The sequence below is a fragment of the Cuculus canorus genome, chromosome 5 (assembly GCF_017976375.1).
Source record: "Cuculus canorus isolate bCucCan1 chromosome 5, bCucCan1.pri, whole genome shotgun sequence".
Lineage (NCBI taxonomy): Eukaryota > Metazoa > Chordata > Aves > Cuculiformes > Cuculidae > Cuculus > Cuculus canorus.
The window spans coordinates 2652155-2667853 of NC_071405.1; the positions used below are offsets into that span (position 1 = coordinate 2652155).

The window sequence follows — 15699 nt, forward strand, 5'->3', positions numbered from 1 at the left end:
ACCCCCTTGAGATCCAATCAAGACTGAGCTGTGCACAGGGCAAGCGCCACATGCTCTCGCTCCCATTTTCTCACGCTCTTTAGAGCCACCCACCAGCCACCACGTTGCCACCGTGACGGACCAGCCACAAGGGCACCAACCTCTGGTTTGGAACCCAGATAACCTACGCGTGGTTCCAGTGACCCCAGGCCAACGGGGCTGTGCTGGAGCAGAGCACGTAGCACAAGCTGGGGAGAGGTATCCCCTGCTATTCCAATGACTCATTCCTATGCCATCCCCAAGCCTCCCTTTCCCGCTGTTGATCCACCATGATTTGGAGGCATCACGTGGCTCCCAGGCAGGCTGTAGGATTGAGAAGAGCAGCCAGACCTGGTCAGGCCCTTCCCACCGTGCCACAGGAGCTGCAGACCAGCAGACGTCCTTCAAGAAATGTCCAATACAGTGTTGTTCCCAGGAATCGACCACACCACGTCCCGGTATGGAATACAGCACAGTTTATTTGGCATAGACTGAAATGAACTGCAACAGAAAACTACGCAGAACGACACCTGGTTACGCAAACTGGAGGAGTGCAGTTAGAGTCTCCGTTACAACCGAACGACTAAAGAAGGTAAAAAGTACATTTCCAAAGTCTCTCCCTCTGTCCTTTCCCTTCAGAGACGCAGTGGCTCACCGGCGCGCTGTACCTTTTGGCTTTTAAAGAGGTCTCATCACAATTACTGTTGTGTTTCTCAGTTATGATGAATCAAGAACTCATCCACAGGCTGATTTTCAACACTGTTTGTACTTGAAAGAGCAGCAGGAGCCTGGGTTAAGGCTTTCAAGTTGAACACATGAACCTTGTGCACCGAATAACGAATCCTTTGACGTCCGTCAAGAGTAGGGGTGAGCAACCTTTTGTGTCATCAACTCCAAACCCGCACACGCGGCTTTCTCAACCTAGGTTGAAATGTCACAAAACCAGACAAAGATATGGACAAAACCAAAGTAACAAATGCAAACGACACTACTCGGAGCCACCCGGACTGGCTGGTTCAGCTACGACACACGCTAAACCACTAAGTGAGGTTGGACGCTAGGGAACAGGATCTTGCAGAGCACACAAAAAACGCCCTTAAACCCAGACCAGAGAAAGTGTTTCAGGATGTGCCACCAGAAACGCTTCCACAGCTCAAAGGTTTGGTTCCAGGAGGGCTTTCCAGAGTTGTTTTATGGTTCACCAGTCATTTAAAGACAAACGCCTTCAGCTCGTGATGTTGGCATGACGGTGTCATTTACTCCAGTTACTCCCCAGCAATATTCCCAGTTGATTTACAGATTTCTCCAGTTCCTTAGAGCTCTGTAAGTGTTTGCAAGGAGAACGTGAGTTCTGTTTGCACTGGATGAGGTAAATTAAGTGAAAGCATTTACCCTACAATATCTCCACCCGGTGCCTCACCTTGTCTTTGTTTTCAAGTCTTTGCAGACAGAGTTCGACCCTTAGAGTTAATCACCAACTGCTGTTCCCTACCGGGAAGTAATTTCAGTACTAGAGAGCTCGATTTCTTTAAGACACAGAAATTACACGTCCTGCTTTCAATGCCGCTGATTAAGTTAGAGCCGGCCACTTAAAACATAACTGCGGATCGTTTTTTAAGTTTTACCTGTACACTATTAATTAAACTTCGCGACAGTCTCAGAAGTGAAAAGCTCAACTTGATTTAAATATCAAGTCAGTAATGAGAATTAATTTTGAATGACAACGCTAAGTGGATAAAATTGTGCGCAGGTCTATTTTTCCCTTCCAGGCCTCCAGAACACAAACTGCAGCTGCCCCTGGTAACAAGCAGACGTCACTGAGTCCTCGCCTGTGCCAGGCCGGCTCTGCCCCTCTTCCATTATGAATCGCACCGTCTGGTGCCGACAGCCCAGTGAGGTGAGACCAAACGGTGCCAGCGGGACCGTCGGAGCGGCAAAGCCCTCGTACCGCCCTTCCCTTGGCTGCTTTATAGAGTGAGGTGCGAAGTTCTGCCCTGCCTTGGCTAAGGGAGCCGATCGCAGACACCCAAGAGGCAGCGGGTGCTGCAGGGCTTCGGTTAAAATTCCCTGGGTTCAAATGTCCGCGCGCTGCCGCTGTACCTGCCTGCGGATCGTGTTTGCCGACAGCAGAACCAGCACGTTCACGTGAGGTAGTAAAACCAGATGCTCTCCTGCAGTCAGTCTGTGTTTGTATTGAACGGTACCTCGAGAAGTGTAATTAATGAGGAAGGCGAAAGGAACCGCTGGGACTCTTTCATGGAGAAAGAAAGAAAAATGCAGGTGGCAAAACAGAGAAAGGGAAAAAGTGATCGAAAGCTTTAATATAGAATACTAGGTTTTATCATATTTATTTATACTACCCAGCCGGGGAAAAGCCCTCTCCGAGCGGCTGTCGGACTGACCGCAGTGCCAACAACACGGCTGGCGAGGCCGGTTACGCTGCGGGCTCCCCACCGGAATAGCATAAATAAACTACACGTCGTGGGCAGTCGGATACAGGATACTTTCATTCATCAAGGATGGCGACCAGGTACAATTTCCATTTCACCTCCCAAGGCTTAGCCCTAATTTATGAAAATAAAGCATATAGCTATTGTACTTTTATATATATATAAAAGTATATATATATATAAATACACATTGCCGGTCACCTGAACGCACACGCACACATCTGTTTTATTGTACACACCCACCCCGTAGCAACACGTCTGCTATCAACGTTCTGGTTTGTGTACACACACCTTACAGCTCGTAGGAAATAAGAAAATCCCTTTTATGGCAATTCCGCAAGCCAAAAAAAAAAAAAAAAATCAATACAAAATACTTTTGTTGTACAAAACTGCATTTTTACAAGATCAACCGACGTTGTAACGCACCCCTCGGTAACGCACTACATCCCTACGAGAAAAAAGAATGATCAAATCTTTATACAACGGTAAAAAAAAAACACCTGTAAGCTGCTCTGCAACCTTCCTTCGCTAAAAGTTAGATACATTACACCGTCCTAGCAGCAGATTAATAAATAAGGATTAAATAGTCTATTATACAAAGCCATACCGAATGGCAGATTTAAAACCCAAAAGCTTTGCAGATACCTCTCAATCCCTACACAAACCTTTTTAATTAAGAATAAGTCTCAGTATAAAACCGGGAAACAGCCAGCACTGTGTCTGTATCTACAGAACAGGAGGAAAATCCCAAGGGAAGTAAAATATTTAACACTTTATGGCACCTTTAATGCAAACCATTTGTTAAAGGCTCCGTTTCCCTAGAACTAACGAGTAAAGGGCTACTAACCTCACCGCTTTTATTAAGCAAACTCGATATAACCAACCACACAGTGGCAAAGAGACAGAACCAGCTGTTCCCAGCTGCGAAAAATGTATTGATTTCCACCCTAAAATGACAATATTTAGGTGTCAAGAAAAGAAACAGTAAGTCACAGTCCCGCTCGTACTGAGTTTCCTAATGCTTCTTTGTTCCTCGCGTGGCAAATCCACTCTGTTATGTGCGTTGGGTTACTGTTGCTTAGTAACTGTTCTCATGCCCGGCCAGGATGTAGAGGTTGCTGTGTGCCGTGGGGTTCTCGGTCGGTCTGCTTTCCAACACCACCACTCTGCAACCAGACACAAACACAAAAGCACAAAACGGTTAGCGGCAAAATATAGAGTCACAGGGTTTAACCTTTGTGGAGGAACAAGCTCGTTGCTCACAGCTTTCTACAGACCGAAGCGATTGTTCTAAATATCTTGTGTATTTTATTCTTTGAATTAGGGACCCGATTCTCCACACCGCGCAGCGTCACTTCTGATGGAAATGCCGCAGCAGGACGCACAAGGAAAAGAGAATGAGGAGCAGCTCCTTGGATAACACTCTGCCCCTCTCAACCGTGGGCATACGCAAAGCGTTACAAACCCCATCCTCACTGACTCTGAATCACAGAATTGTTTAGGTTGGAAAAGACGTTTAAGATCATCACGTCTAATCCTTAACCCAACACTGCCCATTCCACCAATAAACCATGTCTCTAAGCGCCACATCCACACATCTGGAGAAGAAAAGGCTCTGAGGAGACCTTATAGCGACCTTCCAGTACCTGAAGGGGCTACAGGAAAGCTGGAGAGGGGCTGTTCACAAAGGCTTGTGGGGATGGGACGAGGGGCGATGGGGATAAACTGGAGAGGGGCAGATTTAGACTGGGCATAAGGAGGAATTTCTTCATGATGAAAGTGGTGAGGCACTGGCAGAGGTTGCCCAGGGAAGTTGTGGCTGTCCCATCCCTGGAGGTGTTCCAGGCCAGGTTGGATGAGGCCTTGGGCAGCCTGAGCCAGTGGGAGGTGTCCCTGCCCATGGCAGGGGGGGTGGACCTGCCAGGATGGGCTTTGAGGATCCTTCTGAGCCAAACTATTCTATGATTCTATCTGAAAAAAACCAACTATTAGGTCTCTACTAACAGAGTGGTGAAGCCCTGGCAGAGGCTGCCCAGGGCAGTGGTGGAGTCTCCATCCCTGGAGGGGTTCAAAAACTGTGTAGATGTGGCACTTTAGGACACGGTTTAGTCAGAACATTGGTGTTGGGCTGACAAAAGACTGGATGAGCTGAGAGGTTTTTTCCAACCTTAATGATTCTGTGAGTAATGGGTGAATTGAAACCACCGTGTGTTAAAACTCATGATTGTTGGCTCTGCTATTTCTAAAGCTCGAGGTCCAGAGCAGTGAAGACTATTTTTAAGTAACCAGCTACCGAGATGATTCACCAGGTCACCATGGAATCCGAGCTGGAAGCAGGCTTTTCCAGAATGCTGCTGGACACTCTGCTTCCCAAACACCACAGGCAGCTCTCGCCTCCCCCTGCGGCTCATCCCCTCACACTGTATCTCTATACGCCTGTGTTTGCGTTCTCACTTCTCTCTCTGCAGTGGAAAGTGAGGGAGCTCACAGGGGCTCTTTGTAATAGTTCTGGATGCAGACTAATTAACTAATGCAATCACTAATTAAATGTTTGACAGTGTCACTGATCTCCCCGAGACTGCCTACAGACAGATCCGAGGCTGGCTGGAAGCTGGGAAGCTGGTTTAAATAAAAGAGAAGGTTTATGTTTCTTCGAGGCGATTACCTGTCTGATCCCAGCAAGCGGAAAACCCTGGTTTCATCCGATATCTCTTGGGTAACCTGTGGAAAAAAGGAAACATTAGCGTCCATCTCAGTGGCAAAAGGAAATTTATTGGCCCAAGTTGGAAGGAAAAAAAATGTGTCTCTTAAAAAGTTCAAATGTAATTTGATGTAAATTATGGGACTGAATTGGATAAACTGACGCTCTGCAAAGCAGTGCTTTAAATTTCACAAAATACAACTTATTTTAAGTAATTTTGGTATTACAGACTGTTACTGGTGGAGACAATTCGGTGGCACAGATAGAGGATGCTGAACAAATCCTTGTCAGCAGCGACTGACCAACTCTCCCTGCGTTCTCACAGAGAATGCCATTAAAAAAGGGCAATTTTTTTAAAGGAACACTTTAAAAAAGAAGAAAAGAAAACCAAAGAGTGTCTTTTTTTTTTTTTAAAGGGATGCTGCCAACTTGAGCTTTTCATCCAGGATCCCCAAAAGCTCTTACACCAGATCCATACTGGCTCTGTGCAGAACCAGCTCAGGAGTCTCTTACTGATGTTCTTGGAAACAGAGCTTTATCATGAGCAACACGAGGCAGTCAGAGAAAACAGCCAGCAAGCTGCAGCGATCCAACACGGAGAACAAGCAGAATCTTTACGGAAGCAGTGAGAGGGGCCAAAGGATCCAATGGTGAGTAAGGAGCAGGAAAATATTAATGTGGAGAAGCTGAGAGATTACTTACTTCATCTGACTTAAAGCTTTTGCCCTGCATGCCGTGTTTCCAGAAGGCCAGCACACTGTCTTGAAGGCACACTGCAAAGTAGAGGCACAAAGTTAGGCTTATCTGAACCAAAGAAACTCGGGTTCCTCACCAGCACGGATAATGGGAAGCGCGTGGAGAAAGCACGTGGTGAGACTTGGAATCCTGTAGAACCAAATTCCAAAGTCACCATAGAAAAACTGGATTGAGCTACTATTTGAATCCAAGACGCACATCACTTTTTAAAGTGCAATTCCAAACACAGGACTTGGGCATTCCCCGTTTGCCAAGACAGCACAGGCATCCACATCTCTGGTTTTCCTTTTCTCCCTTTCGCTTCTCTGGGTCATTGTTTTCCTAATGACTCTGGAGGTGTATAAACACGCTGCCAACCAAAACACTGTGGGCTGCTGGAAATTACACATCATTTGAGTTAATATATTTACTGCAAAACAGCCCCGAGTACGAGAAACGAGAGGAGTCCTCCACCCAGGGCCAAGGAGACAACACAGAATGCCACCTGCTCCAAATGATTTAAATACCAAACTGCTGAAAAGAATGGATGAAGAGTCTGGTGTTCTTTAACCAGTGTTACCAAAGCACGCTTTACACCGTGGTTTATTTTCTTACATCCTCCTTGTTTTCCTTTACTATTCCTTCCAATCACATTTTGTATCTGCTCAGTATTTGCCATGTCCTAAGGACACAGAACAAAGGCGTTCAGCAGAATCCCAACAGCGACGCTTGTCGCCGCGGCCTTAGGCTGATCTTCACCTGCTGCTCCCGCTCCGCTCTGCAACCGGAGAACGCAATTCTTTAACACCCTGGATTCCTAAGAGACCCCTTGGAGTATAAAGAACCGCTCAGGTTATTCAGTGCGGGCTGCTAAGTGCAAGACTTTGAAATAAATGCTTCTGTCTACGAATTCCTTCGGAGTTCAAGGAAAAGGCAACAGCTGAGTCACACTGTGCACAAGTCAGCACGAGATGTTGGCTGACACAAGCACAGCAGTTAATGAGAACATGCCAGAATGCAGGGAAGAGTTACAGGCTTGATTAAAAATATCTTCCTTCTGGATGGGTCTCACACATCTAAACAGAGAGGTTGTAGAACGTGCACTGCTTCACCAACCGCTGCTAAAATACAGAACATCTATGTCAACAAACGTCTTCCAAATGGAAGATGCTCAAGGAATCTGGAATCAGATTCCTCAATGGAAGATGCTCAAGGAATCTGGGTAGTAAGGGACATTAAAGTCCATCCAGTTCTACCCCAGCCATGGACAGGGACACCTCCCACTGGATCAGGTTGCTCCAAGCCCCATCCAACCTGGCCTGGAACCCCTCCAGGGATGGGGCAGCCCCCACTGCTCTGGGCAACCTGGGCCAGGGCCTCCCCACCCTCACAGCAAAACATTGCTTCCTAAGACCTCACCTCAATCTCCACTCTTTCAGCTGAAAACCCATTCCCCCTCATCCTACCCCTGAACTCCCTGATCCAGAGCCCCTCCCCAGCTTTCCTGGAGCCCCTTTCAGTGCTGGAAGCTGCTCTAAGGTCTCCCCAGAGCCTTCTCTTCTCCAGGCTGAACAACCCCAACTATCTCAGCTGGCCTCATAGGGAAGATGCTCCAGCCCTCAGATCATCTCTGTGGCCTCCTGTGGACCCACTCCAACAGGTGCATGTCCTTCCTGTGCTGAGGGCTCCAGAACAGAACACAGGGCTCCAGGTGGGATCTCACCAGAGGGGAGCAGAGGGGCAGAATCTCCTCCCTGGCCCTGCTGGTCCCACTGTTTGGATGCAGCCCAGGACACAGTTGGTTTCTGGGCTTCGAGCGCACATTCCTGGCTCATGTTGAGCTTCTCCTCCCCCAGCACCCCAAGTCCTTCTCCTCAGGGCTGCTCTCAATCTGTTCTCTGCCCAGCCTGGACTTGTGCTTGCAACTGCCTTGACCGAGGTGTAGGACCTTGCTCTTGGCCTCGTTGAACATCATGAGGTTCACACAGCCCCATCTCTCCAGCCTGTCCAGGTCCCTCTGGATGCCCCCCCTTCCCTCCAGCGTGTTGACCGCGACACACAGCTTGGCGTCATCAGCAAACTTGCTCAGGGTGCCCTCATTCCCAGTGTTCGTGTCTCCGAGAAAGGTGTCAGACAACACAGATCCGAACACACTACTCAGTTCAACTTGCAGAAGAGCATGTTGTAAACAACTCCTACCAAAACCACATTGTGTCTTTACTGAGTTTGATTCCAGAGAGAAGTTCAGTTTCTGAGAAATGGAACTATTAAATTTATGTTAATGAGATATTTCTGATAGCTTATTACAGCAGAAAACACTTGCTTGACAATTACAGGTCAAGTTTTAGAACTGCTGTCCTCTAGCAGTTTAAAGGGACAGCAGCCCAACGGCTAAGAATTACATTCAAATACCATAAAATACGGTTAAAAATGGATGTGCTATCACTTTAAACAAAATCTTGGCTTTTAGAAGACTAACCCAAATTGATGTATTAATAAACACATAATACGTATTAATAAATACGTAATACTTTCCTCCCCAAAGGTTTTTCTCAGTTCTATGGAAACGACCAGAGATTGGTCAGACTTTTGTTCAAGCAAATCGTGATACATCTTACTTATAAACCCTAAACGACACCAGATGGGAACGCATGCAGATGGGACGTGTGATCTAGCAGCTGCCTTACCTTCATCAGCGCGGAGACAAAGAGACAGCTCACAATCCCCCGGCACAGGCAGTGTTGAGTGTCAGCCCCCACTGGGTGCACTCGACCAGTCTAGAGGACTAAAAACCCTTCACCACTCGCCCTTCTAAGTTCTTTGTTCTTGAGAGATGATAGAGAAGCAAATCACTTACCCACTGACTCAATGCAGAAATCAAAGCTCAGCTCAGAGGCCAATTTCTTGCTTGACTTCAACTTCCCTTGTAAATTCACTATTTTCACAAATTCTCAAGAAAAAAACAGGAAAACAAGTATTAAAACCTGCTGCTGAAAAGGATTACTGATGGCTTTATGTATGAAATACTAACATCATCTTTCAGGCACAAAAAAATACCCAACTGACATCTACAGTGTTTGCTCTTGGATTCATTTTAGGCATCCTTTGCTCAAAATAAAGACAGAAAACCTTCCTCTATAATTTGTACCATTTTAGACCCCGCGGGCAGCCTTCCTGCACAAAACAGACAATGCAGAAATGTGAATGCAGTGCACAGGCTGGAAATTAAGGCAGATTAAGGCACTGCAAACTTCCAATTGGTATTAACTTCTGATGCATACGGGTTGTGGTTTTATTACCCTGCACAATGGAGAGTTCGTCCTGCTAGGATATGAAACAGGCAGTTGTCGCTTTTTCGAAGTCAATTTTGAATACTTCTGATCAGAAAATACCTGATCTGCGATGCTGCATTACACTTCATTTTGAAAAGAAACAAGAATGATAGACATAGGGAGAGGAAAAGCAGAATCACAGAATCATAGAATGGTTTGGGTTGGAAGGGACCTTAAAGTCCATCCAGTCTCACCCCCTGCCATGGGCAGGGACACCTCCCACTGGATCAGGGGCTCCAAGCCCCATCCAACCTGGCCTGGAACCCCTCCAGGGATGGGGCAGCCACCACTGCTCTGGGCAACCTGGGCCAGGGCCTCCCCACCCTCAGCGTGAAGAATTTCTTCCTAATGTCTTATCTAAATCTTCCCCCTTCCAATTTAAAGCCATTCCTCCTCATCCTATCACTCCAGGCCCTTGTCAAAAGCCCCTTCCCAGCTTCCCTGTGGAGCCCCTTTCAGTACTGGAAGCTGCTCTAAGGTCTCCTGAGAGCCTTCTCTTCTCCAGGCTGAACAACCCCGACTCTCTCAGCCTGTCCCCAGAGCAAAAGTGCTCCAGCCCTTGCATCATCTCCGTGGCCTCCTCTGGACCCGTTCCAACAGCTCCATCTCCTTCTTATGCTGGAGATTCCAGAACTGGACACAGGACTCCAAGTGGAGTCTCACCAGAGCAGAGTAGATGGGAAGAATCCCCTCCCTCCCTGCTGGTGCCACTGCTTTGAATGCAGCTCAGGACACGGTTGGTTTCTGGGCTGCGAGTGCACGTTGCCGGCTCAAGTTTTGCTTCTCATCAACCAGCACTGGAATCACTGGAGTCGAAATGAAAACCCACTTATCTGCACTGTATCTCTGCAAACCTTATAACATGAAGTAGTAATGAATGGAGAAAAATTAACTAGTGGTAGAGTTAAAATCAACAACTGTGGCCAAACGAATTTTTCAGAAGGTGCAGTAAAGTTGCCCAGCCGAGCGGCTTCACTTACTGTCCAGGCAGACCAGGACGGTGTCCCTTTCCAGCTGCGTTACATGAATGGCATCCAGCTGCTGATTGCCTTGGGAGAAAGAAAACGGATCATTTTATATCACAAACGACTGAACGCAGCCTCCCTGTAACCTCTCACCAACTGCTACAGCCTTCTCAGTACCCCACAAGTCTTTTGCATCTACAATATCTGTTACTCTCTTGAATTTTTTTAAGGCTGTGTAATGCCAGAATCATTCTTTTGCTCTGGAAGGAGTACAGGGTCTACAAACCCATCTGTTCAAAGCAGGTATTTAATATGAAAGCACTACTGTTTATTGGCATAAAATACATTTGATGTTACAGCTCAGCAAGTCAGCTTCCTTCACGCAGAGGCAGGATAATGAACAAAAGGAATCATCAAGGGAATCCTCGCTCCTAAAAAAAAGTTCTTCTCCCATAAATTCACATCTGGAAATGCTATTGTGCTGATATTAAACTAGGTTTAATAGTTTTTCTAGTCTTTATTAATGAAATTCTTAGTACAGCTGCTAAAAAGCAGTATTTAAATGTAAAAAAGTATACTCAGCAAAGCCGGCAGAGAAAATAATCTGCAAGATATCAACCAGCTTTCGGAGATAAAACAGAACCTTTTACTTATTAATAACCAGCTCATGATGACGAGGCTCCCCCAGGGCTGGGGGACAGGCAAGAATGCAGTTGTGCGAGTCTTTAAATGGGAAGGAAGAGGAAAGAAGAATAAGATTGGTCCCAGGAAAAAATATGGGTTCTTATTTGTGGTTGTGATCAGCAGGTTCTGTGTGACTGTTTAAGAAAATGAAGAGAATAAAATAAAGATGTGTCTAAAACCGAAGCCTTTGAAGACAGAGAGGTTATACTGAAGCTGCCAGGTCATTGCAGAAAGAATCTGAGATCAGCTGCAACGTGCTTTCACAGAATCATAGAATAGTTTGGGTTGGAAGGGACATTAAAGCCCATCCAGTTCCAACCTCCTGCCATGGGCAGGGACACCTCCCACTGGATCAGGGGCTCCAACCCCCATCCAACCTGGCCTGGAACACCTCCAGGGATGGGACAGCCACAGCTTCTCTGGGCAACCTGGGCCAGGGCCTCCCCACCCTCACAGTGAAGAAATTCCTCCTTATGTCCAGTTTAAATCTACCCCTCTCCAGTTTATACCCATTCCCCCTCATCCCCCTCACAAGCCTTTGCGAACAGTCCCTCCCCAGCTTTCTTGCAGCCCCTTCAGGTACTGGAAGGTGCTATAAGCAGAGATGCTGCATCATTTTTCTTAGCTAAAGGGTTTCAAAATGACTTCTGAGGATGGGATATTATCCCACAGTTACCAGGCACTAACACGGCTGCGAGAGAGACCACAGTCTTACCTGCACCGATTTCTGTAAACCACGAGGACGCAGAGTTCAAGTTGATTGTCTCAAACTGAACCACCTGATTTGGCTCAGCACCCTTACTGATCGCCACGCAGACCATCGGGTACTCCTGCTCTGGGATCACCAGCATTTCAAAGACATTCAGAGGGCTTGGCAAAGGGAAATCAAAGTGCTGGAAAAAAACATCAGGCGGCATTTGTAAAGTTCCCTTTGACCTCGGAAATAAGAAGCCTAAAATAATGTGCACGAAGTATAAAAGATAGAGAAGAATTTTTCACTGCTAAGAGTGCTCTTTTAAGACCACACGAACTGTGAGCAACATTATGTCGTGGAGAGGTATAGGATAGGTCTGTTGTTGCTAATTAGTACAGAATCACAGAATGTCCTGAGTTGGAAGGGATCCACGAGGACCATCGAGTCCAACTCCTGTCCCTGCACAGGACACCCCAACACTGACACCATGTGTTGGAGGGTGTTGTCCAAATGCTTCTGGAATATTGTCGGGCTGTGACTGCTTCCCTGGGGAGCTGTTCCAGCGCTCCGCCCTTCTCTGGAGGAAGAACCTGTTCCTAATGCCCAACCTAACCCTCCCCTGGCACATCTTCCTGCCATCCCTCGGTCCTGTCATTGGTCACCAGAGAGAAGAGATCAGTGCCCCCTCCTCCCCTTGTGAGGAAGCTGTAGACCACGATGAGGTCTCCTCTCAGCCTCCTCTTCTCAGGCTGAACAGACCCAGGGTCTTCAGCCGCTCCTCATACAGCTTCCCCTCTAAACCCTTCACCAACTTTGTGGCCTCCTCTGGATGCTCCCCAGTAGCTTCAGATCCTTTTCATCCCGTGGCGCCCAAAACTGCACCCAGTGCTGAAGGTGGGGCCACCCCAGTGCGGAGCAGAGCGGGACAATCCCCTCCCTTACTGGCAATGGTGTGCCGGATGCACCTCAGGACATGGTTGGCCCTCTTGGCTGCCAGGGCACACTGTTGGCTCATTAATTACTAATTAATATTACTATTACTGGGCTTGATCCAACACTTGACTGACTTCAGTCATAAGACTTACTTAGTTAAAATGCCTCAAACCAGATTTCCAAGTGCTCAGAACCCACAAATGGGACTGGACTGGGATGTAGTTTCCATTACAAACTCCGTGAAGGTTATTTCAACAGCTGTGTAATGATTAAATGTCCCAAACGCAAATGAAATACTTACCTTTATTAGCATGAATTTCTGCATCGGCTCATACCACTGTAGCAGAACGATTCCAGACTGCAATGCGCCACACAGGTACTTGTGTCCTGTGTACGGATTTCGTACTATATAAAACAAACAAACAAAAGCAATATTTTTTAAGTCCTGGGAGTTCAACGCATACTTGAAAAACACCCTCCAGCTGTCTTTACAAATCATTTAAGAAAGAGCATCAGTTCATAGAATCGCCTGGTTGGATTTATTTGCTGAATCTGGTTCACAGCAGAGACGCTGCCAGGCTAAACTTCCAAGTAAGCTGTGGCTGCCCCATCCCTGGCAGTGTTCAAGGCCAGGTTGGATGGGGCCTTGGGCAGCCTGATCCAGTGGGAGGTGTCCCTGCCCATGAGGGGTTGGAACTGGATGAGCTTTGAGGTCTCTTCCAACTCAAATCGTTCTGTGATTCTACATTGAGAGTGATCAAACACTGCAGCTATGTTTCCACAGAATCATAGACTTGCTTGGTTGGAAAAGACGTTTGAGATCATTGAGTCCAACTACACCTGTCCACTACTAAAACAGATCCTCAAGCATCTCATCGGCCCATCTTTTAAACCCCTCCAGGGACGAGGACTCCACCACCTCCCTGGGCAGCCTCTGCCAGGGCCTGAGAACTCTTTTGGTGAAGAAATTTTTCCTGATGTCCAGTCTGAACCTGCCCTGGTGCAGCTTGAGGCCATTTCCTCTCGTCCTATCACCTGGCACTTGGGAGAAGAGCCCAGCATCCACCTCACCACAACCTCCTTTCAGTCAGTTGTAGACAGTGATGAGGTCTCTCCTCAGCCTCCTCTTCTCCAGACAACACAGCCTCCTCTTCTCTAAACAACACAGGTCTCTCAGCTGCTCCTCATAACCTTTGTTCTCCAGCCCCTTCCCCAGCTCTGTTCCCTTCTCTGGATGTGCTCCAGCCCCTCAATGTCCTTCTTGGTGTAAGGGGCCCAAAACTGAACCCAGGATTCGAGATGCAGCCTCACTGGCACCGAGTACGGCGACACAATCCCTTCCCTGCTCCTGCACATTACCCATTGCATACTAATTGCCCTCTGGCTTGCCACTCAAATACCCACAGTAATTAATGTTGTGCTACATTCCAGATAAAGTCAATTACACTTATAATTAATAACGGCCAGCGTTCTTTGCGTCCCAGTGAAGAGGCCACGTGCTGAGTGGGCAGAAAAGCTGCAACACCTTCTTCGTGGAGCTGTGGGAGCAGGGGGAGCGAATGGTCCGGGTCAAGCGTGATCTCAACAAAAACAACTCCTAAGCAATTAAGACAGCCAGAACTTCTTGTGAGCTTTGACAGCTGAGACAGCAACACGATGAAGGGTTTGGTTTTTTAAGCTCAGTTGGGTACTAGACCAGCCTGACTTCAGGGATCATTTGTCAACATGCCGACTGCAGAGTCGAGCTAAACAAGACATCCAAGTTTGCGGGGAGGTATTTTATTCTCAGCTTCAGCATTTTCAAGAGTGCAAAGGTACAATTACACACAGCACTAGGGCCTGTTTCCAAAAGGATGGGCATTCAGGATGAAGCTCAAGCCTTTCGAAAGTCATTGAGGCCAAAGACAAGTCTGTAACTTCAGAAGCTGTAACTCTTCGGTGCGCACTCAGAACTTGAGCGACGGTTTCACTCCTCCCCAGGCTGACATCATTTTTATTCCAGCCTTTTATTTGAGGAAAATAATCTTTTCAATTTAGCCTCCCAAAAAGTTTGGATGCAGGTCAAAATTTGAGCTAAACTGGCAAAGCAGAGAGGGTACTTTTGTACGTGCAGCCACCCTGGAACTCAGTAACCGGTGTTTGGCTCGCAGGCAGCCTGCAGATCACAGCAACGGGCTGGCTCAGGTGGCAGCCTCAAGACAGAGATCCCAAACATCCACTTATTCATGGAGAGCTTTGCCAGCTCTCACGAGAGGGAGCACCACACGTCAGCTGCCTGCTATGGGCTGTCTCCAGCGTTTCCCTTCAGATCTTGCTTTAAACAGCAACATTTATAGCTTAAGAACTGGTATGAATAATGTTTTTCCATTGACAAGCAATAAAGAACTCCCCATTAATTAGAATCATAGAATCATTAGGTTGGAAAAGACCTTTGAGACCATCAATTCCAACCATATCTGTCCACTACTAAATCACAGCCCTAAGCACTTCATCTGCCCTCTTTTAAACACCTCCAAGGATGGGGACTCCACCACCTCCCTGGGCAGCCTCTGCCAGGGCCTCAGAACCCCTTTCCGTGAAGAATTTTTTGCTGATGTCCAATCTGAACCTCCCCCAGCACAGCTTGAGGCCATTTCCTCTCGTCCTATCACCTATCATTTGGGAGAAGAGTCCAGCACCCACCTCACTACAACCTCCTTTCCAGCAGATGTAGACAGTGATGAGGTCTCCTCTCAGCCTCCTTCACTCCAGGCTAAACAGCCCCAGGTCCCTCAGCCGCTCCTTGTAAGACTCGTGCCCCAGCCCCTTCACAAGCCCCGTTCCCTTCTCTGGACACGCTCCAGTACCTCAACGTCCTTCTTGTAGTGAGGGGCCCAAAATTCAGCACAGGATTTGAGGTGTGGCCTCACCAGTGCTGAGTACAGGGGCACAATCCCTTCCCTGCTCCTGCTGGCCACGCTGTTTCTGATTCAAGCCAAGATGCCGTTGGCCTTCTCAGCCACCTGGGCCACTGCTGGCTCATGTTCAGCTGCTGTCAAACAACATCCCCAGGTCCTTCTCCTCCAGGCAGCTTTCCAGCCACTCTTCCCCAAGCCTGGAGCTGCACGGGGTTGTTGTGACCTAAATGCAGGAGCAGGCGCTTGCCCTTGTTGAATCCCATCCCGTTGGCCTCAGGCCCATCCATCCA

At 47.6% G+C, this 15699-nt stretch overlaps 1 protein-coding gene across 2 annotated transcripts in view; it reads right to left on the reverse strand.

Moving 5' to 3' along the window:
• Nucleotides 1-463: 463 nt before the first annotated feature.
• MAP4K5 (mitogen-activated protein kinase kinase kinase kinase 5) overlaps nt 464-15699 on the reverse strand; it is a 78104-nt gene continuing 62868 nt past the window's right edge. For both annotated transcript variants that reach the window (XM_054067615.1, XM_054067614.1), the window contains 7 exons: nt 12814-12917; nt 11601-11778; nt 10217-10285; nt 8762-8854; nt 5872-5942; nt 5134-5189; nt 464-3634 (listed from right to left, as the gene is read on the reverse strand). In XM_054067615.1, the coding sequence (XP_053923590.1) occupies nt 3547-3634; nt 5134-5189; nt 5872-5942; nt 8762-8854; nt 10217-10285; nt 11601-11778; nt 12814-12917 (659 nt within the window). In that variant the 3' untranslated portion in view covers nt 464-3546. The remainder of the gene's footprint in view (nt 3635-5133; nt 5190-5871; nt 5943-8761; nt 8855-10216; nt 10286-11600; nt 11779-12813; nt 12918-15699) is intronic.